The sequence below is a fragment of the Chiloscyllium plagiosum genome, chromosome 14 (genome assembly GCF_004010195.1).
Source record: "Chiloscyllium plagiosum isolate BGI_BamShark_2017 chromosome 14, ASM401019v2, whole genome shotgun sequence".
In the NCBI taxonomy this organism is placed as follows: domain Eukaryota; kingdom Metazoa; phylum Chordata; class Chondrichthyes; order Orectolobiformes; family Hemiscylliidae; genus Chiloscyllium; species Chiloscyllium plagiosum.
In genome coordinates, this window is record NC_057723.1 from 13,655,644 (window position 1) to 13,682,205 (window position 26,562).

At 41.6% G+C, this 26,562-nt stretch overlaps 1 protein-coding gene across 3 annotated transcripts in view; it reads right to left on the minus strand.

The window, feature by feature from the left end:
• The window catches only part of rbm27 (RNA binding motif protein 27), a 146,777-nt gene that overhangs the window by 27,163 nt on the left and 93,052 nt on the right, over positions 1-26,562 (minus strand). For all 3 annotated transcript variants that reach the window (XM_043703208.1, XM_043703210.1, XM_043703209.1), the window contains exons 19-20: positions 9,533-9,616; positions 220-330 (exon numbers count right to left, since the gene is read on the minus strand). In XM_043703208.1, coding sequence (XP_043559143.1) covers positions 220-330; positions 9,533-9,616 — 195 coding nt within the window. The remainder of the gene's footprint in view (positions 1-219; positions 331-9,532; positions 9,617-26,562) is intronic.

A 26,562-nucleotide genomic window follows, 5' to 3' on the forward strand; every position in this document is an offset into this window, starting at 1 on the left:
TTTTTTTTCACACATATATAAAAACATTATATATTTACAACATTATTCTACTTCAACTACTAGCAATATTGCCTTAGGAAGTAATCATTTCTGAAATCTTTTCTATAATTAACAGTAGTCCTGATTTCAGTGCAAATTGTTTGCCTGACAAGAACTTCAGCAGCACTAACACTACTGTATTATTCCAAGCAGTGGGAAATTCTATGGCCAGTGCAGTACCTCTTCTTTTGTATCCTCCTCCTCCGGTTCTGTTGATACTGAAGGTGCTTTTGGCTTGTACCAGGAGATCTGAAGATTTCTGCCTTTGAACTTTGCACCCTGATTGGCAGCCTGCACATAATTTAGAAATATGATTCAAAAATTAGAAAGTTTAACTTTAGTCAATTGATGATATAATTGTAAGAAAAAAATTGAAGCACTTTTCAACTTTTTCTTCTGAATCATTTTAAAATACAACAAAATAAAAAAGTCACAGTATAAAACTCTACTAGTAACAAGGACAGATGTGGTTCAACTTACACTGTAGTACCAAAATGCTAAGTAGCACATGTGGCCAGACATATGAAGCGCAAACAAATAGTTACCAATAGCTAAGTTCAAGTTATGTCTTATAGCTTTGCCCTACTCATTAAGCTACAAACTGTGTAATGGCAACAAGATTTGGGGATCCTAAATTTTAGAAAGCCACAAAACTGGTGGTGGTCTGTTATCAACGCAATGGTCACAACGAGGTGGACAATCCAATGTTCACGCAACCCCTGACTTACAAACAGATCAAGAAACTGAGGGCCGTGCTGAAGAAATATGCAGAATTCATTTCCGAGGGAGCGGTGACTCAGCAGGAGTTTGAGGTTTGGAGCTCTCTTCAGTTTTGTCTTGAGCGCTGATTCCCGTTGAAGCACAGTCACGTGACACCCTGAACTCACCTAGCTCCCACTCCCCCTGCATGTTCATTTCCCTCCACCTAATTTTCTTCTGAAGTCCTTCATCGTCGCTACTTCTACTGTTCTTGTGGACAGCAAGTTCCAGCTCACTACAGATAAAATATTCCTCCCCCCATATCCACCACCCTGAAGCCCCTGCCAAAATACTTCAATCTGTGCTTCCCCATTACCCCTTCCCCGCCGTCCCGTCCCCCCCACCCCCGTCCCCCACCCTACCCAATCACTTGAAGGGATTGGCTCCTCTCCTTTATCTCAATCTCTTGTATTGTTACCCCTCTCCAAATGTCCTTTCCTTCCGAGAACAGTCCCAGTTGCTCCAACCTAACCTCGTCGCTAAAATCCCTGGAACTGTTCTGGTCAATCTTCCTCCGCACCTCTCGAGACCCTCACTTCTTTCTTACAAAATGTTCGGAGGGGATGGGAAAAGAAGTACAGCTGGCTGCTGCTTCAATCAAATCCTGCCCGGATGGTTTGCCAACCAGATTGGTTAAAGTCATCACCAGTGGGTTGAGGAGAAAGATAGACATTTCAAGGAGACCCATTGTAGAAGGTAGCCATTGTAGGAATGTGCGCAACAGAGACAGAGAAACTGGGAGAGTGGAGTGGAGTCTTTATAGGAAGCAGGATGCAAAGATGTATAGTCTGGGTAACAATGGGAGTTGAGGGGGATTTTTGGTAGATATCGATGACCAACCTATCCCCAGAAATAGAAACAACGATCAAGGAAATGGGTGGCTCAGTGTTTAGGACTGCTGCCTCACAACGCCAAGGGCCCGGGTTCAATTCCACCCTTGGTGACTGTCAGTGTGGAGTTTGCACATTTTTCGCATGACTGCGTGGGTTTCCTCTGAGTGCTTTGGTTTCCTCCCACAGTCCAAAGATGTTAAGGTTAGAAGGATTCGGCATGTTAAATTGCCCTGTAGTGTCCAGGGATATATAGGCTAGGTGGGTTAGCCATGGGAAATGCAGTGTTACAAGGATAGAGTAATGGGGTGAATCTGGGTGGGATGCTCTTTAGAGGGTCGGTGTGGACTCGAAATGCCAAATGGCAAATGGCCTGCTTCCACACTGCAGGGATTCAACGAAAAATATGAAATTTGGCTTGAGTTTAAAATGCTGAGGGAGGGATGTGTAAAAGTTGTTACGTTGTATGAAGGTCTGGTTGGATCCACTTATAGAGTATTGTTCTGCATTTAGTTAGAGAGTCATACAGCAGGAAACAGACCCTCCAGTCTAACCAGACAATGCCAACCATAATCGCAAACTAAACTAGTCACATCTGTCTGCACTTGACCCATATCCCTCCAAACATTTCTTACTGATCTACTTATCTAAATGTCTCTTAAACACCGTAATGTACCCGCATCCACCACTTCTGCCTGCCTCATTGACCTATTTGGTGTAGCAATGCATCAAATTTAAAATTCCCTTCACATTGTCATACCTCCAACCGTAGCATTTTCCCAGGCGATCATTGCTGGCACTGCATGGTATTTGTTACCTCTACCAGCATTTGGTAAAGGGTACAGGCTATTTGAGGCACTGCATTACGATCAACCCTCTTCTGTCTTTGCTTTGTCTTACACCTATCTAGTAATTATGGTGCTGTATCCTCTACCACTACAGCACTGACAGAAGAACCACTATTCTGAGATAACAAGAAAACGTAATCACACGAGTAATATGCCCAAAACATTTGGTCAGCATAATTACGAGGTCCTCAGAGAGCTGCTTCAGATATGTCTGCTCGCTCAAAGCTAAAGGAGAAGTATGTCTCCAACCACAGTAGAATAGATGCAGTCATGAAGTTGACCCCTTCAAGAACAATTACTTCATACAAAACACTCCATCCAGTAAAATGCAGGATCGTGAGCACTGCTAACCTGGGAATGTGAGCACTGTTCTCCAATCTGAAAGCACCAGATTCACACTGTAAGCTTTGGACACTGCTTGACAATGGCTAGATCAGGGAAACAAACTTGGAGGAGGAATAAAGAACAACGTCAATTATTCGAACAAGATGAGCAGGGAGTATTTTGATTGGATAACAGAGTTTGGGTACTAGATTGTTCAGATAATGGATAGTGTTTTTAAGGCACCTGGAGATCTTGTTCGGATAATTCGAAATTTGGATAATTGATGTTTGGATATTCGAGGTTGTTCTGTAAACCATTTGGACCTTTGAGCCTGCTCGGTCATTCAATCTCAATGCCATATTCCCACTTTCTCTCTGATATCCCTTCAGAAATTTATCGCTTCAAGAATACGTTCAAATCACACACATTTTCAAATCAGACACAGCAGAGAGATACACAGCAGACACATATTTTCCAGAAAAATTGTTAATGTAGCTGGTTCTTTGGAAGGACCAATTAGAAACTGCTACAGCTCTTTCTACCTGGCAATTGGAAAATTGCCCAGATTTGTCCTGTCCACAGAAAGGAGAAATATAATCTAGTCCCATCACTCTACTTTCAATAATCAGTCAAGTGATGAAAGGTGTCATCAATAGTGCAATCAAACAGCACTTGCTTAACAATAACATGCTCAGTGATGCCCAGTTTGGGTTCTACCAGTGTCAGTCAGCTTCTGACTTCATTACTGTCTTGGTTCAAGCATGGACAAAGAGCTGAATTCCAGAGCAACAGCCCTTGTCATCAAGGCCAAATTTGACTGAGTGTAGCATCAAGGAGCCCTAGCAAGACTGGAATCAATGGGAAGCAGAGAAAACTGGTTGGACTCATACCTGCCACACAGAAAGATAGTTGTAGTTGTTGGAGGTCAGCCAACTTGGCTCGAGGACATTGCTGCAGAAGTTTCTCAGGTTAGTGTTCTCGGCTCAACCTTCTTCAGTTACTTCATCAATGACCTTCATTTCAACATATGGTCAGATATGGGAATCATGATTTGGAGATGCCGGTGCTGGACTGGGGTGTACAAAGTTAAAAATCACACACCAGGTTATAGTCCAACAGGTTTAATTGGAACCACTTAGCTTTCAGAGCGCCGCTCCTTCATCAGGTGGTTGATATGGGAATGTTTGCCAATGATTGAACAATGCTCAGTACCATTTCTGAGTCCTCAGATACTGAACCAGTCTACCTTCAAAAACACCAAGACCTGGGCAAGATCTAGATGTGGGCTAACAAATGGCAAGTAACATTCACACCACTCAAATACGAGGCAATGACCATCCGACCATTGCCCTTGACATTCAATAGTGTTACCATTGCTGAATTCTCCACAATGAACATCTGGGATTTACTACTGACCAGAAACTGGACTGGGCTCACCCTGTAGATACAATGACTCCAAAAGTAGGTCAGAAGCTAGGAGTACTGCAGCAAGTAACTCACCTATTGACTTTCCTATTCACCATCTACAAAGGGAAAAGTCAGGTGTGTGATGGAATACTCCTCATTTCCATGGATGGACATAGCTCCAACAACACTCACGAAGGTGTCCACCGACCAGGACAAAACAGCCACTTGATTGGCATCAATGTTCAGTTGCAACACTGTGTACTAATTACAAGATGTACTGCAGTAATTCAAAAATCTTTAGACAGCACCATTCAAACCCACCGACATTTCCATCCAGAAGAACAAGGGCAGCAGATACATGGGAATACCATCACCTGCAAGTTCCCCTCCACCAGCCTGACTTGGACACATATTGCCATTCCTTCACTGGTTCAAAATCCTGGACCTGCCTTTCTAAAGACATTAGACATGTGGGTCTACCAAGCACATGGATTGCAGCAGTTCAGCAAGGTAGTTCACCACCAATTTCTCAAAGGCATCGAGGGATAGGCAAGAAATGCTGGGTAGCCAGTGACGCCTGCATCCCATGAGCGTCTAAAAATGTGGTTCAACTTATTTACAATGTAAAAGTAAGTCAACACATGAGTGTGAGGGGGTGGGAGGCGAACAAGTGGAATTTTTGAATTTCCCCAACCCATAGTCCAAAACCTAATCCACACCCTTGAAGTAAAAATCCATTCCTTCTTCCAGATGCTGGAAATACTAGCACAATGTGCGAGATTGCTGAAGAGAAAAAAAAAATCAACTGTTAAATATCAAAGCATGTTCGAAGTTGAGATGCCAGTGGGCTGTAAAGTGCTTTGTAGAAAGGTAAGTAACAGGTCATTGGGCTTGTGCTGTGGTTCAATGGAAGTGCGGAAATTGCCAAAAGGTAGATGCAACCGTAAAACAGGAATTCAAAGCAGTAAATAACCAAAAGCCCTGAGTAGGGCTTGCAGATGAGGCTTGTTGCTCAATCTGGACATGTTAGCTTCTACTTTAAGAAAAATTTATTCATGGGGTGTGGGTGTCACTGGCCTGCATTTATTGACCAACACTCGAAACCTACTTGAGTTCTTGAAACGCTGCTGTCTGTGTGATATAGGCAGGCCCACAATATCCATTAAGGAAGGAATTCCATGATTTTGACCGTGGACACTGAAGGACATAATTTCTAATTCAGGATGGCAAGTGGCTTGAAGAGGAACTTGAAGGTGGTGGTGTTCTGATGTATCTACTGTCCTTGCAGATGGTAACTGTCGTGAATTTCGAGTGCTTTCCTAAGAACCTTAGTAAATTTCTGCAGTGCATCTTAGAGCTGGTACAAACCGCTCAGCATCAATGGTGGGGGGAGTGAATGTTTTTGGATGTGTATAATCATAAGGGTCAGAAGTGAAGACACTTTTAATAACTGCACACAATTCAGCACAATTTGCAACTCCTGACACACTAAAGGAGACCCTACTTGCACATAGCAAGACCTAAACAACATTTAATTGGACCTAACGGGTGGTAGGTATTATTCACACCTCTCACCCCACAATGATCATCTCCAACAAGAGATAATGTAATCATTTTCCTTTGACTTGAAAAGGCATCATCATCCCCATCTTGGGAGTTACTGAATGACCCAAACATCGAAAGAACCAACCACATAAAAATTGTGAATAAGAGAGCACATCAAAGGCAGTGAATTTTGCAGCAAATAACTCATGACTCCAAATGTCTGTCCACAATCTATAAGGCACAAGACAGGAGTTAATGGAACACTCTCCACTGGCTTGAATGTCTCATACAATCACTCAAAGTTCAACACTACCTGGGACAAAGGAGTGCACTTGATTACAACCCATCAGCTGCCTGAAACATTCACTGGAACAAAGAACATTACAGCGCAGGAAAAGGTCCTTCGGCCATCCAAGCCTGCGCTGATCCATATGCTCTATCTAAATTTGCTGCCTATTTCCTAAGGATCTGTATCCCTTTGCTCCCTGCCCATTCATGTATCTGTCTAGATACATTTTAAATGATGCCATCGTTTCCGCCCCTATCACTTCTGCAGGAGAAGCATTCCAAGCACCCACCACCTTCTGCGTGAAGAACTTTCCACATATCTCCCCTAAACTTTTCCCATCTCACTTTGAACTCGTGACCCCAAGTATTTGAGTCCTCCACTCTGGGAAAAAGTTTCTTGCTATCCACCCTGTCGACACCTCTCATGATTTTGTAGGCCTCAAATCAGGTGCCCCCCTTTTACCTCCTTCTTTACAGTGAAAATAGTTCTAATCTACTCAACCTCTCCTCAAAGTTTGCACCCTCCATACCAGGCAACACCCTGGTGAAACTCCTCTGCACTCTCACAAAAGCATTTTGGTAATGTGATGCCCAGAACTGTATACAGTATTCCAAATGTGGCCGAACCAAAAAACTATTTTACAACTATAACATGATCTGCCAACTCTTGTACTTAATACCCTGTCTGATGAAAGAAAGCATGGCATATGCCTTCTTAACCACTCTCCTGACCTGCATTGCCACCTTCAGGGAACAATGGACCTGAACACTCAGATCTCTCTGCACATCAATTTTCCCCAGGACTTTTCCATTTATTATATAGTTCACTCTGGAATTACATCTTCCAAAATGCATCACATTTGTCCAGATTGAGCTCCATCTGCCATTTCTCCACCTGACTCTCCAATTTATTTATATTCTGCTATATTCTCTGACAATCCTCTTTATTATTTGCTACTCCACCAATCTTAGTGTCATCTGCAAAAGTGCTAATGAGGCAACCTACAACTTCTTCCAAATCATTTTTGTATATCACAAACAACAGTAGTCCCAGCACGGATCCCTGTGGAACACCACCGGTCAAAGGTCCCAACTTTGAGAAGCTCCTTTGCACTACTATTCTCGGTCTCCTGTTGCCCAACCAGTTCTCTATCCATCTAGCAAGAACACCCTGAACCCCATGCGACTTCACCTTCTTCATCAGCCTGACATGGGAACCTCATCAAACGCCTTACTAAAGTCCATATATATTACATCTACATCCCTTCCCTCATCAATCAACTTTGTCACCTCTTCAAAGAATTCTATTAGGTTTGTAAGAAATTACCTTCCCTGCACAAAACCATGTTGCCTATCACTGATAAGCCCATTTCTTTCCACATGGGTATGTATCCTATCCCTTAGTATCTTCGTTACCACTGACAACAGGTTCACAGGTCTGTAACTACCTGGATTAACCCTGCTACTCTTCTTAAACTAGGAGACAACATGAGCAATTCTCCAGTCCTCTGGGACCTCCCCCTTTTCAAGAATGCTGCAAAGATATCTGTTAAAGCCCCAGCTATTTCCTCTCTTGCTCCCCTCAATAACCTGGGATAGATCCCAACCGGATCTGGGGACTTGTCCACCTTAATGCCTTTAAGAATACACAGCACTTCCTCCCTCCTTATGCTGACTTGACCTAGAATAATCAAAGATCTATCCCTGACTTCAACACCCGCCATGTCCCTCTCTTTGGTAAATACCAATGCAAAGCACTCATTAAGAATCACACCAATTTTCTCTGACTCTACACATATCTTTCCTCCTTTGTCCTTGAGTGGGCCAACTCTTTCCCTAGTTACCCTCTTGTTTCTTATTTATGAATAAAAGGCTTTGGAGTTTTTCTTAAACCTGCTCACTCACTACTGGGACACAGTTACAACAACATGTACCATTGAGAAAGTACACTGCAGCAACTCGCCTCTTTGGAAACACCTCAAAAACCCGAGAGTTCCATTTCTGGAAGGAAATGACAGTGATTACCTTTCCTCATAACACACAATTCCAAGAGATTGTCTAGTAAACGTTCTCTGAACTGCTTCTAATACATCCTTCCTTAAATGAGGTGATCAATAGTGTACACAATACTCCAGAAGCGGCCCCTTCTTCTCTGGCAGTTCCTTGGTATCAAGGATGATTTGCTTCCTTTCCTCGGGCTTGGAGGAGGAAGGGGGTTGATAGGTTCTGCAGTGACTTTATAATAGGATGCTGTAGCCACAAACTCTGCCACAAGTTGGGCAGGTAATGTTCAATGAGGTGGTTGGGTAGGGTTGCTCTGGATTGTGTGCGCTTTTTCCACTGCTTGCCCTTGGCCTCCAGGTGCTCTGTTCAGATGCTCAAAGTGTCAGAGATATACAGCATGGAAACAGACCTTTCAGTCGAACTCGTGGTTGGCATCTTTGTGGATGCTTCTTCTCCAGTTTGTGTGTTCTAAGGCAAGTGATTAACATGTGCCGGTGAGGCTGTTGAATTTATTTTGGGACACTTTCAAAGTGTCCTCGTTGTGGTTCCTCTGTCTTCCCAGTGATTCCTTACCAGTGTGGAGCTCAGAGTAGTGCACCTGTTTAGTGTCTTTGGATAATGTGGTCTGCTCATTGCAGCTGGTCATGCATGACCAATGCCTTGAGACTGGTCAGGGAGAGGATGCTCACATTGGTAAAGCATATTCTCTCTTTCCTTTCACATTAATTTCTCATGATAAATGATAACAATTCATATGCTTTTCAAATTACTTGCAATAGCAGCAAACTAACCTTTTGTAATTCATGCACAATGGCATCTAGATCCCTCTATGTCTCAAGAGCTCTGAAATCTCTCGCCATTTCAGTAACATGCTTCCTTTTTATTCTTCTTGCCAGAATAGACAATTTCCCACACAATACTCCACTTGTCTGATCTTTGCCTACTCACTTAATATCTATAATCTTTTTGTATTTTCATGTCTTCTTCACAACTTAGTTTCCTATCTATCTTTATGGCATTGGCAACCATACCAACTGTCTCTTCTCCCAGTCATTTTTATAAATTATCAGCAGTTAAGGTCCCAGAACCAAACCTTGTGGCACACAGCCTGAAAATGGCCCATTTATGACTCCTCTCTGCTTCCTGTTAGTCAAACCAACTTAGCCAGACCATGCCAATATGCTCCCATCTAAACCATGCACTTTTATTTTCCACAATAACCTTTGATACGGCATCTTATCCAATACCTTTCAGAAATATAAGTACAGTATATCCACCAGCTTCTTCTTTGTCAATAGCATGTCAAAGAACTTCAACTGATTGATCAAATAAGATTTCCCATTCACAAAAATATGAATCTACACCACGCGGACAACAGTGTCTCAAGAGGAGTCATCAGCTTCTCAAAAACAATTACGGATAGAAAATTCTAGCTGGCCTTACAGCGACAAACTCAGTTCAAGAACAGATAAACAAAAAAGAACTTACATTTTCTGCTTCAATTCTTGATTTGAATGCAACTCTAACATTTAAAGGAGTATCTTCTTGAAAATCTTCCACTTCTCCAAACTTCTAGAAGAAGCAAATAAAAGACAATTTAAAAACAGGTAGGAGTCAGATTTTCTAACATCCTTTGAATATCAGTCTGTTTTCTCCAAATAGCTAACAGCTCAGAGACTGGTTTTGGAAACGTTAATTTCAATTCCAATTAAACCTTACTGTGATGCTAAGGACAGACTTAGTGAATCTTCACTGATCTTAGTTCTTTTAACACTTACATATCATGGCAATACACATTGTGCCAGTATTACAGGATTACTGATTATTTCTCTCGTACCAACACCGGGAAAACTGAACAGAATGTAACTAAGGAGATTGATTTTTTTAAAAAATGCATGAGTGTGTCAAAGTTCAATCGTGCTTAGTTCATCATATCAGAAATGAAATTCAAATTATCAATTTCATTGATAAGTGAAACAAAAAAATGATGAAACTGTTTATTTGAGCTTAGACATCTGTATGTGCAAATGCTCTTAATTCATTAGATTGGACAAATAGGGCTCTGCTTCTCAAAAACGATGCAATTAGCCTAAAATTATGTACCTCTTTTGGACGTGTATTGATGTCAGGGAGCTCAATCTAAATTGTAATTAGAAATATACACAGTAGATTTCATACAAAGGATATTATTTTTAATGCAACCTTCTAAAAGATATCATTTAAGACATCAGGTTAGAATGACCTAACAACTTGCTCAGCCTCTTTATTTTTCATGTTAATTATTTTCCTATAGCTTTTTAAAAATATATTTAGCACCTGATGATAGTAATCCCGTAAGGGGACACTGATTGGAGGAACTATTCAGCCCTACTTGATAGAATGGAATTAAACACAGCTGAAACTGAACTATAGTTGGGTTAATGACTATTCCCCAGTTGCATTAAATCAGATCACCTGCAGTGTTTAACTTACTAATTCCTTCATGACAACTTCTCTCAATGGGACTTCAGCATTTAGTGATATGGCAAAATCACAACACAAGGCCGTGAGGAGGAGTTCAGAAGGAATGAAAGATCATAAATTTAATTCCAAAATGGGATTCCAGTGGCTAAATCTCCTCTTTAAAATTGTTCAGAGAAACAAATGATCTCTCTGACATCATACCATTTTGAATATTCATGGGGTTCCTTCCCTTGTGAGTAGCAAACATGTCATGCAGTCATGAATGCAATGAACACTGCAAAGACTATGGGCCTTGACAACATCCCAGCTGTTGTGCTGGAGCAATAGTAAGGTATAGCTGTACAATATCAATACAGTCCTAACATCTACACAGCAATGTAAGGAATAATAGAGATACAAACGCAAAATGCAGAACAAAATCTAATTCGGTCAGAATGATCAACAGACATCAATGCTATTTAGTGACATTTAGTCACTAATGACCTGATTATAAATACTTCTCAAAGGAACCTGGTATCAAGAATCCAACGACTCAATCTACTCCACCATTTTAAAATATGGCTAATCATCTACCTCAAAGATTTATTTTCTCTTGCTACTCCCATATCTGTTCACATCATTAATGTTTAGAAAATCACTGAATTAAGTTTTGAAAATACTAAACTGACTCACCGTCCACAGTTATATAGGATAGGAAATTCCAAAGGTTCAATACACTCAAGTGAAGAAATTCTTCATCTCAATCTGATATGGTTTATTCTGGGGCTTTACCCCTTCAATCAATGCCATCTAACCAGGGGAACAATCTTACTGCATCTACTCTCTTTAGCCCCTCGAAGAAAGTTTGAAGTTTCAACAAGATATCTCTCGCTGTTCTAACCCCCAAAGAATACTGGCCCAATCTCTTCAATCTCTCCTCAAAGTACAGTCCTTTCATCCCAGCAATTAATATGGTGAACCTCTGCTGTGTGCCACTCCTTATCGGAGGGAACCAAAACTGTGCACAATCTCCCCAAGGTTCTGGACAAATGCAGCAAGGTGCCTTTATTGTTGTACTCAGATCCTCTTACAAAGGCAGAGAACATGCCAGTTGCCTTCCGACACTTGCATGTTAGCCTTATGAACAACTACAACCAGACACCTTTAAACATCAGAAAAACCTCAACTCTCACAATTTGAGGAATACTCTGCATTCCCATTGTCCCTATTATTGTAGATAATCTATGCAAATTATATTTCATGTTCTTCCCCAAATAATAAACCTGACCAAATCACTGTGTTGCCTTTTTTCAATCACACATTAGCAGAGAGTCTTGTGTTACTTGCAAACATGGATATTTTCCATTTGAACCCTACATTCAAATCAACAATAGAGATTGTAACCAGCTAGGGTCGAAGCACTGATCCTTGCAATACCTCATTAATCTCATCAGGCCAAACCTGGATACAATCGATGAATAGCTGGAATTGGGCATGGATTGCTTTAACATCGAAGGAATCACAATGGTGCTGAACAATGTACAAATATCAGCCAACATCTTTCCACTATAAGCTGAGAAGTGGAGAAGTTATTGACGAAGAAGCTGAAGATGGTTGAGCCTAGGATACTACCCTGAGGGACTTCTATAGAAATGCTCATTAGATAAATGACTCATTTATTCCTGCACTGCTTTCAGAATTAAGATGCCAATGCATTCACCATTTCTATAGACACATTTCTAAACACTCTGGGTTGTAGATCATTCAGTGCTGGGATTTGTTAACTTGCAGTTGCATTGATTTTTCTAATACTACCACATTCTTTCATTTACTCATTTCCAATTAGTTCCTTGGAATTTTTTTTAATTGATTCATTCATAGGATTCAGGTATCTCAGCCAGGGCAGCATTTATTAACTATCCCTAGTTGCCTTTGAGAAGGTAGTGATGAATTGTCTTCTTAAACCGTTGTAGTCCATTTATAGCAAGTAGACCCACAATGCCATTAGACAGGCAATTCGAGGATTTTAACCAAGCAACGCTAAGAAATGTTTCTAAATCAGCATGGTGAATGGTTAGGAGGAGAACTTGCTAGTGGTGGTGTTACAATGTATCTGCTGCCTTTGCACTTCTAAATAACAGTGGTTCTAAATTTGAAAGGTGATGTCCAAGATGCTTTTGTGAGTTTCTGTAGTGCATGTTGCTGATACTGAGCATCAATGGGAGGAGTGAATATTTGTGATGAGTTTAAGTCAAGTACACGGTTTTCTCCTGGATGGTATCAAATTTCTTCAGTGTTATGGAGCTGCACTGTCACACTCCTGACGTATGCCTTATAGATGGTGAATAGGATTTGGGGAGTTAGGCAGTGACCTACTTATTGCAAGATTCCTAGCTTCTGACCTGCTCGTCTATCCATAGTAATTACATGGTTAGTCCAGTTTAGTTTCTGATCAATGGTAATTTTCAAGCTTTTTATAGTAGTGGATTCAGTGATGGTCAAAGGTTGGATTCTCTCCTGTCGGAGGTAATCATTGCCCAGTACTTGTGTGGTACAAATGTTACCTGCCACTTGAACAGTATCAAAGTTACGACTGACATGTCAAATGGAGCAGTCAGAGTCATAGAGACGTACAGCACAGAAACAAACCCGTCAGTCCAACTCGTCCATGCCGACCAGATATCCCAATCCAATCTAGGCCCGCCTGCCAGCACCCGGTCCATATTCCTCCAAACCCTTCCTATTCATATGCTCATCCAGATACCTTTTTAAACGTTGTAATTGTACTAGCCTCCACCACTTCCTCTGGCAGCTCATTCCATACATGCACCACCCTCTGCGTGAAAAGTCGCCCCTTACGTCTCTTTTATATCTTTCCCCTCTCACCCTATACCTATGCCCTCTAGTTCTGGACTTCTCCCACCCCAGGGAAAAAGACTTTATCTATTTACCCTATCCATGCCCCTCATGATTTTGTAAACTTCAATAAGGTCACCTCTCAGCCTCCGACATTCCAGGGAAAACAGCCCTAGCCTATTCAATCTCTCCCTAAAGTTCAAATCCTCCAACCCTAGCAACATCCTTGCAAATCTTTTCTGAACCCTTTCAAGTTTCACAACATTGTTCCGATAGGAAAGAGACCAGAATTGCATGCAATATTCCAACAGTGGCCTAACCGGGAGACTGGTTAGCAAGGTTACATCTCATGGAACACAGGGTGAACTAGCCATTTGGATACAGAACTGGCTCAAAGGTAGAAGACAGAAGGTGGTGGTGGAGGGTTGCTTTTCAGACTGGAGGCCTGTGACCAGTGGAGCACAAGGATTGGTGCTGCGTCCACTACTTTTCATCATATATATATATAATGTGGATTTGAGCATAAGACGTATAAGTTAGTAAATTTGCAGATTACACCAAAATTGGAGGGGTAATGGACAGCGAAGAAGGTTACGTCAGATTACAACGGGATCTTGATCAGCTGGGGCAATGGGCTGAGAAGTGGCAGATGGAGTTTAATTTAGATAAGTGTGAGGTGCTCCATTTTGGGAAAGCAAATTTTGTAGGACTTATACACTTAATGCTAAGGTCCTATAGAATGTTGTCTTGCTGCATTTGGACATGGAATGTTTTGGTATCAGAGGGGTCATGACTAGTGCCGAATAATCTGCAAATATCATTGACATCCCTGCACTCGAGTTTATGATTGTGGGAAAGTCACAGATTATCCTGACCAAAGTTGGCAGAAATGTCATGGAGTTGAAATGACGGACCTCAAACAGCAACTACCATTTTCCTTTATGCCAGGTACAAATCCAATCAGTGATGTGGTTTCCCCAGATCCCACTGACTCTAGCTTTGCTAAAACTTCTCTGTTAAATGCAGCCTTACATCAAGGGCAGTCATTCTCATCTCACCTCCAGAATTCAGTTCTTCTGTCCATGTTTGAACAAAACTGTAATCAGTTCATAAGCTGAGTGACTCTGGTGGAATCCAATCTTTATACAATCTGATAGATTTCTTGTATTCTCCTCCACAAAGACAGACTCAAAGCAATTATTAATTTCTCTACTATTTTCCCGCCTCTGCGTGCACTGGACTCATTCTTGATGAAGGGCTTATGCCCGAAACATCAACTCTCCTGTTCCTCAGATGCCTGACCTGCTGTGCTTTTCCAGCGCACACTTTTTGACTCTGATCTCCAACGTCTGCAATCCTCACTTTCTCTCCGCACTGGACCCACTGTTGTCTTTGCTAATCACTTTCTTTTTCAAAAACTTTAGCAGCTATGCAGTTCATTTCAATCTTCCTTGCTGGTTTACACTCAAATTCTATTCCCCCTCTCTTTCGCAGTCTCTTGGTCTTCCTTTGCTTAATGCTAAAGTGCTCACAATCCTTCACTTTACTCATTTACAGCAAGTTTAGAAGTCTCCTTCTTTGGACTAATGAGGTTTTAAAAATTCTTTTGTGAGCCAAGGTTGACTCACTTTCCCTGTTGGCTTCTTGCGCCTGAAAGAAATGTATGTTTCTGTAAATAATTTCAGTCCTTTGAAGATATGCCTGGCTGCTGTCACACATAATATATTGAACCACATCAAACATGTCCCTCAAACCTTCAGTTTCCTTTGTTTAAAGCCTTAATTTGGGTTGAATTACATAGCTTCTAAACTTGATTAGATTACTTACAGTGTGGAAACAGGCCCTTCGGCCCAACAAGTCCACTCCGACCCTCCAAAGAGCAACACACCCAGACCCATTCCCCCACATTTACCCCTTCATCTAACACTATGGGCAATTTAGCATGCCCAATTCATCGAACCTGCACATTTTCGGACTGTGGGAAGAAACCGGAGCACCTGGAGGAAACCCATGCAGACATGGGGAGAATGTGTAAACTCCACACGGACAGTTGCTTGAGGCAGGAATTGAACCCTGGCCTCTGGCACTGTGAGGCAGCAGTGCTAACTACTGTACCACCCAACTTAATTGAAAATTCCTGCATATTACGATCACATTCCATTAATGTTCTTTTAATTCGCTCTTTCACATTGCAAAACACTAGATCTAAAATAACTTGTTCCTGAGTTGGATCTTTATAATACTGCTTTAACCAGCCATCTTACACATGTTGCTGGAATTTATACTCCTCAATATTGGTGCTTATCAGGTTTAACATGTAAACAAGTCATCCATCGAGTACTGCAGTGACCTGGTTACATGTACCTCAAATGTTTTGATCTACCTCAGGACTTGTACCTCAATATCATTTTGCTTGGTAGTATCTCCATATCATTACTGCTTTGAAAATCCAACACTTAATGGAATTTCGTACCCAATATCTATTGGCGGGAGAAGTACTGGAAGATTGCAAAACTGCATTTATGATACCCCTATTTACAAAGGGAGGGAAGCAAAAAGGAGGTAACTATAAAAGCTGATTAGGCCAAAATCTATTGTTGAAAAAGAGTTGGAATCAATTATTAAGGAAGTAATAGTATATATTTGAAACATCACAATCTGATCATGCCAAGTCAGCATGGCTTCATGAAAAGGGAAATCACGCCTGACTAGTTTATTTAGAGTTTTGTTTTTGAGAAGTCTCAACCAAAATAGGTAGAGGGGAGCCAGCACCTGTTGTATTTCAACTTCCAGAAAGTTAAGCTGTAGGACAAAAGCCTGGTATTGGATGTGGTATATTGCCATAGATAAAGAATTAGCTAATAGGCAGGACACATCAAGTGGAGAGAAGGGATTCTTTTTCAGATTGGCAACATGTTACCTCGAGGGTTTGACAGGGATCAGTGCTGGGTCCACAACTGTTTACAATATATATGAATGACAGAGAGGAAGGAAACAAAAATACTGTAGCCAAATTTGCAGATGACACAAAAATAGGTGGAAAGACAAGTTGCACGAGGAATACAAACAGTTTACAGGGATAAAAATCACATAACACCAGAGTATAGTCCTACAGGTTTATTTGGAAGCACTGGCTTTCGGTACACTGCTCCTTCATCAGATGGTTGTGGAGTATAAGATCGTAAGACACAGAATTTATAGCAAAAGTTTCAGTGTGATGTAACTGAAATTATATATTGAAAAATACCTGGATTGTTTGTTTTCAGTATATAATTTCAGTTACATCACACTGTAAATTCTTGCTATAAATTGTGTCTTATGACCTTATACTCCATAACCACATGGTGAAGGAGCAGCGCTTTGAAAGCTAGTGCTTCCAAATAAACCTGTTGGACTATAACCTGGCATTGGGTGATTTTTAACTTTGTACACCCAGTCCAACACCAAATCAAGTTTACAGGGACATACTGATAGGTTAAGTAAGTGGGCAAAATTGTTCACTTTGGAAGGGAGAACAAAGCATTAGAGTATTATTTAAATGGTAAAAAAACTGCTTAAAGCTGCAATGCAAAAGGAGTCGAGGATACTTGTGCACGAAACACAGATGCAGCATGTAGTCAGGAAGGCTAAAGGAACATTGGCCCTTATTTCAAGGGGGGGGGGTCTTACTTCAACTGTACAAGTCTCTGGTGAGACCACATCTGGAGTACTGAGAGCATTTTTGATTCCCTTATTTAATAAAAGATATCATTTCATTGGAGGCAGTTCAAAGAAGGCTCACTCGGATGATCCCTGGTATGGAGGAACTGTCTTATCAATGATTAAAAAGTTTGGGACTTGACTCATTGAAACTTAGAAGAATGAGAGGTGATCTCATGAAGGATTCTTAAGGGACTTTACAGGGTAAATACTGACAATGTTTCCTCTCATAGGGCAATCGAGCACTACAGGGCATAGTGTCAGAATAAAGGGATGCCAATATAAAACTGAAATGAGGAGATATTTCTTTTCTGAGAGTTGAGTGTCTTTGGAACTCCATGCCACAGACTGCTATGGGGCCAGAGTCCTTGTGGATAAATAAGACGGAGATAGATACATTCTTGATCAGTAGGGGAAATCACAGGTTATGAGGAAAGGACAGACAAGTGAATGTGACAATTATCAGATCAGCCATGATCCTGTTGAATGGCGAAGTAGGCTTGAGTGGCTCAACTGACTACTCCTGTGAAGTAAAGGAATGGATTTGAGACAAACATGATGCTTTCATCCATCACATCTAATTATTAAAATCACTCGTTGAATTCTTCTGCTACCTTCCTTGTTTGCGTATGGGAATTTTTTGGGTGGAGTCAATTATCTTTGGCTTTGATTCTTTTTCTCATGTTTTCTCCCAACTCTATAAATGTTGCCATGTTTTATTTTTGTTTAGTTGGGAGGATCACATACCCTGTTTCAATTTGAATTCATTCGCAGCACTGATCAGTGTTAGCTTGTTCAGTTTTGGCATCATAGCAAGGATCCGAAAGACTCAGTTTATCATTCCTAATAACTCACCTTTCTCTGTAAGGTACAAGCATTGTTACACCGTAACAAAGGTTAACAAAGGTCAATACCTTCAGACTGATTTCAAAACTCCGAGATATAGGTCTCAGCTCTGCCCTTTGCAACTGGATCCACAGATTCCTGACCCATAAACCACAATCAGTGAAGATGGACAACTGCACTTCCTCCACGATAACACTCAACACTGAAGCCCCCCCAGGGACGTGTTCTCAGGCCCCGATTGTGCTCCCGACACATCCTTAACTGTGTTGCCAAATTCTGAACGAATGCCATCTACAAGCTTGCTGACAGCAGCATTGTGGTAGGACAGATACCAAATAACAAATGAGTCAGAACACAGAAAGGAGATAGAGGGCTTGGTGACATGCTGCAATGATAACAAGTTGGCAATGTTGGCAAAAATCAAAGAACTAATTGACAGCACTTTCGGAGATCAAATGTTAAGGAAAAGTACCCAGTTAATGGCAGGACACTGTTCAGGTCCACAGCACCTTGAGTCCATGCAAGTAGATGGGGTGGTGGACAGGCCATATGGCATGTTCACCTTTACTGGTTGGGGAACTAAGTACGGGAGTCAGGATGTTGTGTTGCCAGCTTTGTGGGACTTTGGTTAGGCCGCACTTAGAATATTGCATTTGATTCTGGTCACCGCATTGTGGGAGGGATGTGGAGGCTTTGTAGAGGGTGCAGAGAGGGTTTACTAGGATGTTGCCTGGATTACAGGGTATGATTTATGGAGAGACGCTGGAGGAGTTCGAGTTGTTTTCTCTTGAACAGCAGAGGCTGAGGGGAGACTTGATAGAAGTCTAAAATTATGAGATACATAGTTAGGTTTGACAGCCAGAATTGTTTGCCCCAGAGTTGAAGTGTCTAGAACTAAGGGGAAAGTTTGGAGGAGATGCAAGGGGCAAGTTTTTGTTTTACACAGAGAGTGGCAGGAATCTGGAATGCCAGAGGTGGTGGTGGAGGCAGATATGATAGAGTGTTGAAAGACTTTCAAGTAAGCATATGAACGTGCAAGAAATGGGGGGATATGGAACAAGGGCATGCAGAAAGGATTAGTTAAATTTGGCATTGTGTTGGCATAATATCTTGGGCCAAAGGGTCCGTTCCTGTGCTGTATTATTCTATGTTCTACGTCAGCGAGAAATCTGAAGGTGAACGCAAATGTCTGTCATTATTTGACATTATTTCACTGCACACTTCATTCCTTGATTTAAGGGAAGATGACATCAGACATCAGCTCAGAGAGTGAAAGACCTTAACATCAAGGCTGCAGTCGACGAATGTGGCATCAAAGAATCCGAGCAAAACTGGAATCAATGGGTATCAGAGGGTATAAACTCTCCAGTGGTTGAAGTCATGCCTGACACAAAGGAAGACAGTTGTGGTTGTTGGAGGTCAGCTCCAAGACATCTCTGCAGCAGTTCCTCAGGGTAGTGTCCCTAGGCCCAACCATCTTCATCAATGACTTTCCCATCGTTACAAGGTCAGAGGCAGGAGTATGCAACAATCAGCAAACAATATTTAGCACCGTTTGTAACTCCTCAGATACTGAAGCAGTCCATGTTCAAATACAACAAGATTTGGACAATATTCAGGCTTGGGCTGACAAGTGGCAAGTAACACTCGCATCACACAAATACCAGGTCATGACCATCATCAATGAGAGACAATTTAAGCATCGTCTCTTGACATTCAATGGTGTTACCATCACTGAATTCAGCACTATCAACATCCCGGGAGTTATCATTGACTGGAAACTTAAGTGGACTCACCACATAAACACAGTGGCTACAAGAGCAGATCAGAGGCTAGGACTCTGTGGCAAGTGACTCAACCTGTAATGTTAAAACATTAAATTATACTACCTCTCTGGACATTAATGCAATGTTAATGGGTTAAACTGTACTGTCTTTCTCCAAGAAAGTGAACATTCTGGAAGTGGGTGGGGGCGACATTCATGCAGGAATGTGAATGACTCCAATTCATCTGGGCAGCCATTTATTACTATTCCATGGCTATTATCAAATTAAACTCTTTCAGTTCCTTCCATGCAGAAATGCTTTCATAGCCATCCCCTGATATTGAAGTATATCACACCTACATTGTCTTCAGGGATCACTGTTTCAGTAAGTTGTTTGCGTAATGACTCCCCAGGATTAGGGCATTTACATCATCTCCGAGGATAATCTCATCCTACCATGGTACCTGGGGTAATGTGGTTATTGGTGGGGAGGGTGAGGGGGGGGGGGGGGGGAAGAGGAATGGCAGGAGTACCTGTGAGCATCACCAACTGACCTGTATAAAGGGGATGTGTTTTCTTTGGGGCCTCTTTTGACTTACTTTGCACGCCTGCGAAATACGTCAAAGGGGGAGGGGGTCACCAAGCTTGTACAGGCTTTAACTGTTTACAGAAGTTGGTGTGTGAGAATTGCATCGTGTGTGTGAAATCTCAGGAAAAGAACCTAACAACCCTCTGCCTCCCTAAAGCCTGTCCACCATCTACTAGGCACAAGTCAGCAGCGTGATGGAATACTCCTTACTTGCCTGAATGAGTGCAGACTCAACAACACTCAAGAAGCTGACACCATCCAGGATAAAGCAGCTTGCTTGATTGGCACTACACCCACAAGCATCCACACCCTCCATCACCATAGCTCAGTCGCAGTATTGTCCATTATCCACAAGATGTACCGCAGAAATTCACCAAATATCTTCAGGTAGCATCTTCCAAACACACATCCATCTAGAAAGGATAAGGGCAACACATTTTTGGGAACACCACCCAAGTTCCCCTGCAAGCCAGTCACCTTCCTGACTTGGAAATACATAATCGTTCCTTCACAATTGTTGGACCAAAATCCTGGAATTCTATCTCTAATGGCACAGTGGGTCAACCCACAGCAGGTGAACTGCAGCAGTTCAAGAAGGCAGCTCACTGCCATCTTCTCAAAGGCAATTAGGGAAGAGCAATAAATGCTGCCCAGCCAGCAACACCCACATCCCACAAAAGAACAAAAAAAAATCAAAGTCTTTGCCGAACCTTCTCAACTTAATCAAGTTTGACATCAGGTTGGAGAATTAGTTCACTGTCGGCACCAGAGAGTTCGTTGAGACAGGATTTAAACAAAAACAGTGAAGGGCCTTTAGAGTCATAGAGATGTACACCACGGAAACAGACTCTTTGGTCCAACTTGTCCATCCCGACCAGATATCCCAACCCAATCTAGGCCCACCTGCCAGTACCCAGCCCATATCTCTCCAAACCCTTCCTATTCATATACCCATCCAGAGGCCTTTTAAATGTTGCAATTGTACTAATCTCCACCACTTCCTCTGGCAGCTCAAACCATACATGTACCATCCTCTGCGTGAAAAGTTGCCCCATAGGTCTCTTTTATATCTTTCCCCTCTCACCCTAAACCTGTGCCCTCTAGTTCTGGACTCCCCCACTCCAGCGAAAAGACTTTGTCTATTAATCCTATCCATGCCCCTCATGATTTTACAAACCTCTATAAGGTCACCCCTCAGCCTCTGACACTCCAGAGAAAACAGCCATAGCCTATTCAGCCTCTCCCTGCAGCTCAAATCCTCCAACCCTGGCAACATCCTTGTAAATCTTTTCTGAACCCTTTCAAGTTTCACAACATCTTTCCAAAAGGAAGGAGACTAGATTTGCACACAATATTCCAACATGGGCCTAACTAATGTCCTGTACAGCCACATCATGACCTCCTGAACTCAATACTCTGACCAATAAAGGAAAGCATACCAAACGACTTCTTCACCATCTTACCTACCTGCACTTCTACTTTCAAGGAGCTATGAATCTGCACTCCAAGATCTCTTTGTTAGCAACACTCCCTAGGACCTTACCATTATGTGCAAAATCCGGCTAAGATTTGCTTTCCCAAAACGCAGCACCTCGCATTTATCTGAATTAAACTCCATCTGCCACTTGTCAGTCCATTGGCGAATCTGATCAAAGTCCCATTGTATTCTGAGGTAACCTTCTTCACTGCCCATTACACCTCCAATTTTGGTGCCATCTGCAAACATACTAACTATACCTCCTATGCTCACATCCAAATCATTTATATAAATGATGAAAAGTCACGGATCCAGCACCGATCCTTGTGGCACTCCACTGGTCACAGGCCTCCAGTCTGAAAAACAAAACCTCCACCATCACCCTCTGTCTTCTATCTTTGTGCCAGTTCTGTACCCAAATGGCTAGTTGGCCCTGTATTCCATGTGGTTTAACCTTGCTAACCAATCTCTATTGGAACCTTGTCAAATGCCTTACTGAAGTCCATATAGATCACATCTACCGCTCTGCCCTCATCAATCCTCTTTGTTACTTCCTCAGAAAACTCAATCAAGTTTGTGAGACAGAATTTCCCATGCATAAAGCTATGTTGCCAATCCCTAATCAGTTCTTGCCTTTCCAAATACATGTGCATCCTGTCCCTCAGGATTCCCTCCTACAACTTGCCCACCGGAGATGTCAGGCTCACTGGTCTATAGTTCCCTGGTTTGTCCTTACCACCCTTCTTAAATAGGGCAGCATGTTAACCAACCTCCAGTCTTCCGGCACCTCACTTGTGACTATCGATGATACAAATATCTCAGCGAGGGGCCCAGAAATCACTTCCCTAACTTCCCACAGAGTTCTCAGGTACATCTGATCAGGTTTGCTCAAACAAAGTTTACAATCTTAACAACTTTCAATACATGAGAAAACTTCATAACTTTACTTGCTGATGTGTGTTGATGGATTATATATCAGTAATTGACAAGAGAGGGGAAATTTTGCAAAATGCGACAAAGTCTGCATTTGTACCAAGCATGGTTGGTGCACTCACTTGTGATAAAAAACAGATTCTTGACTATAATGATTTTTCTTAACACATCCATTTTGAACTTATTGTAGATGCCCTTTGATCTTTCCTTTACAGGCAAAAGGATGAGAAGATGTTTAGTTGTTATGTCCACATAATCCATTTGCACAGAAACAATCAGCTGGGTTGTGTCAGTCACATTAATGGATTCTTCCAACTGCAGCGGCATTAATTTTCTGACCAGTCCTATAGTAGTTGCTATTACTATTTGCTGCTGGTTGAGAAAAACAAAATCAAAACTGCCTTCAATTGATCAGTTTTCTTTATTCAAAGCATATTGTTCAAAGGAAAGCTGTCCTTGAATTTGCTGCAATCATTGTTAGCAATATTTCAAATTCCCCTTTTCACTTAGCAGTATATTTGGTGACATTCACTTTCCCGTCCTATGTGGAAGCTGCACATTCTGTTTCTTTTTAGATGGCCCAGGTTCACTTATTGTTGCTTCATTTTGTAGTCATTGAAGTGTTCCCTATAATTTTTAATCATCCTGTACCTACCTGTTAGGTAAGTAGCTGAAGAAATAAAGTACAGGTCTGCAGAGGATTGGCAGAGGAGTACGATGAGGTAAGATTCTCTTGCAGGCCATCTACGTGGGCATGATGAGTTGAATAGCCACCAGTACTAATGCTGTTAGAACACTCACTTATTTTATCAATTTTGATTTGGAGCAGTGAAATGAGAGCTTAAAATAACCTTTGGACTGTGGGCAGTGGCTTGCACTAAAAAAAACAAACTATCGTTTGTTTGAAGCCAGGTCTGAAGTTAATTGGTTGAGAATTGGTTCCAGCAATTCGAGAAGAGATGTTAGGCAGTTGCAGATGGCAGATGCTGAATAGAAAATGAGAACTCGTGGGGAGACAGTCAGTGTGACAGAGAGAGGCCAGAGTTTTGAAATAGGTTCTGGACTGTGTTTTCCGTGAGAAGGAGTTTTTGCTGCTGATGTAACAGCGTGAAGATTTGCAGCTCTATGCCTGGCCTCCCATTGTCAGTTATTGCAATTTCAGAGAATAAAAACCAAGTATCACTGACTTCCTCTGCGTGAACTGAAATAAATGGCCCTGATCAACATCTTCAGAAAATCAACAAGAAACAACCATCTATGCTTGTAGACAACAACTCATGAAAACCACTTAAGTAATCTAACTATTTTGTTATTTTCTTTTATTTCTCTCTCAACTGGGTTTATTTGTCTGTCTTTTCGGTGAATGCCTGAAAATAAAGGTTACTTGTGTTTTGGACTAGGCCAGACCATTTGTTAAGCAGGCAGCCCAGACCGTAATTTTGCAATTTGTTTCAGTAAGTGTACACATCCCCTGACTACCAACACTTATTTTCCCCCATCTTTTTCAAAATATTACTTTTTCCAAGCTTACTATCAAAGTGGGTAAATTCATCGTTGAACACATTAGATTTAACGTGCCTCCATCACTTTGCAAATCACACACAATCTACAACCCTTTGCAGGGTCTCTCTATGTCCTCACAGGAAAAACTGACTGCTACCAAGATTTGTATACATCACAAGGACAAATTGCATAAGCTTGAGTTACATTCGCTTGAATTTAAGTAGAGATAATGACACTTTTTTTCTCTGGTGCAGGAGTCTTGAACGAGTGTGTACAATCATCGAATTAGAGCTATGTCATTGTGGTATTGTTTAAAAACATTTTCCACACAAAGGTGAGTAGAAGCGGAACTTTTTTTTTCCTCTCCAAAAGGCTGTAGATACTGGATTTACAGAAATCTTCAGTGTGCTTGTTAGATTTTTTTTAAGAGGTAAGGTCATCAACGAATATGGAACAAAGACTGAAAAATAGAATCATGATGAACCGTGATCCAATAAATGATCCAAGAATAGAATAAAGAACACCTACAGAACTCAGCCTATCCCAACTAGACTTAATTATGCTGTTCCCAACATACAAAACAGTCCCAATAAGCAAACCCCTTAAACACAGTAAAAATGAAACAAAGGCTCACAGGTCGAAGTTAGAAGGGCAGAAGGAGAGAGAGTTTAGCAACCTGTTTGCACACAGTCCACAGCTGAACTCCTAACTAGTTCTGGGACTGAACTGCTCAGCTTGAGAGCTGGCTACATCCCCTTGACTTATACAAGTTACTTCTAAAAACATAAAAGCTTTGGCCGAAAGACTCATCTGTTTCCTATAAACAAAAAGGCCTTTAATCTCTGTACTAAATGCAACCGTTTTGGAGCCCAGAGTGTTTTATGACGTCTCTGAAAAAAAACCAAGGACATGGTATCCCTGAGAAAAGGACCAGCTTTGTGATACTTGTGTAAAACATAGGCATTAATTAGATTACTTTGTATAATTGTGATCTCAAAATTACTGTATTATTAATAAATTGATAAATCTTTCATTTAGACTGGAAAACTAATGCTGAGAATTAATTATTCAGAGAGTCTGGAATTGGTTATTCAAAAATGACTGGTCAGGATTGGTGTCAATTTTGAGGGTCTTTGAATTTTACTGTGTTGGTAATATAGAGGGAGAAACATTTGGTTCAGCTCTGTGTCTTTGTGTTGTAACATTAGCTTAACACCTGCCACCTTTGAAGATCTGTGCACCCATACACCCAGTTCCCTTTGCTCCTGCACCCACTTTAGAATCGTATCCCCTTATGTTATATTGTCTGTCCAAGCTCTTCCTACCAAAATACATTACCTTGGGCTTCTCTGTATTGAATGACTTCTGCCATCTATTTGCCCATTTCATTACTTTATCAATGTCTTTATGAAGTTCTACACTGTCTTCCTCAGTTTACCATGTTTACAAATTTGGTATCATCCATAAGCTTTAGTATTGTCTCTTCTAAAACCTAGATCACGTACACAAATCAGGAAAAGGAAGGGCATCAATATCAAATTCCACTTCAAGTGTTCTTTCCGTGTGAAAAATATCACTAATTAACTTGTTTCTATCATTTAGCCAATTCTGTATTTGCATTACTGCTGTCCCTTATATTTCATGAGCTACAACTGTACATAAAGGTCCACTAAGCAGGACTGAACACCATTTGGAAGTACTCATGATTCGGAGATGACGGTGTTGGACTGGGGTGTACAAAGTTAAAAATCACACACCACCAGGTTATAGTCCAACAGGTTTAATTGGAAGCACACTAGCTTTTGGAGCGACGCTCCTTCATCAGGTGATTGTGGAGGGCTCGATCGTAACACACAGAATTTATAGCATGGTGACCCCAAGGTCCGACCAAAGAAGGTGTCAACATGGACCCCACCGGAGGGCCGCTGCCCTGGGCTTGACATGTGTGCTCAAACTGTCAGGAAATATATAAATGCCAGATTCATCAGCCGTACCCATAAGGTAGAGCAAAACATCACACGTTCCCAACGCAATGCCATCCAGGCTCTCAAAACCAATCACGGACCTTCGGATGACCATCCTCCAAGGTGGACTTCGGGACAGGCAGCAGAGGAAAGTGGCTGAGCAGAGGCTGATAGCTAAGTTCGGTACCCATAGGGAGGGCCTCAACCGGGACCTTGGGTTCATGTCACATTACAGGTGATCACCATTGCACTACACACACACACAGACATTCCTACACACACACACACACACACACACACGCACACGGACACAGATACACACAGACGCGCACACAGACACCCACACACACCCTTATAGACACACACACTCCCACACTGACACATGCACCCCCTCACAGACTTAAGACACTCTGCACGCACTACACACACACACACACTTTCTCA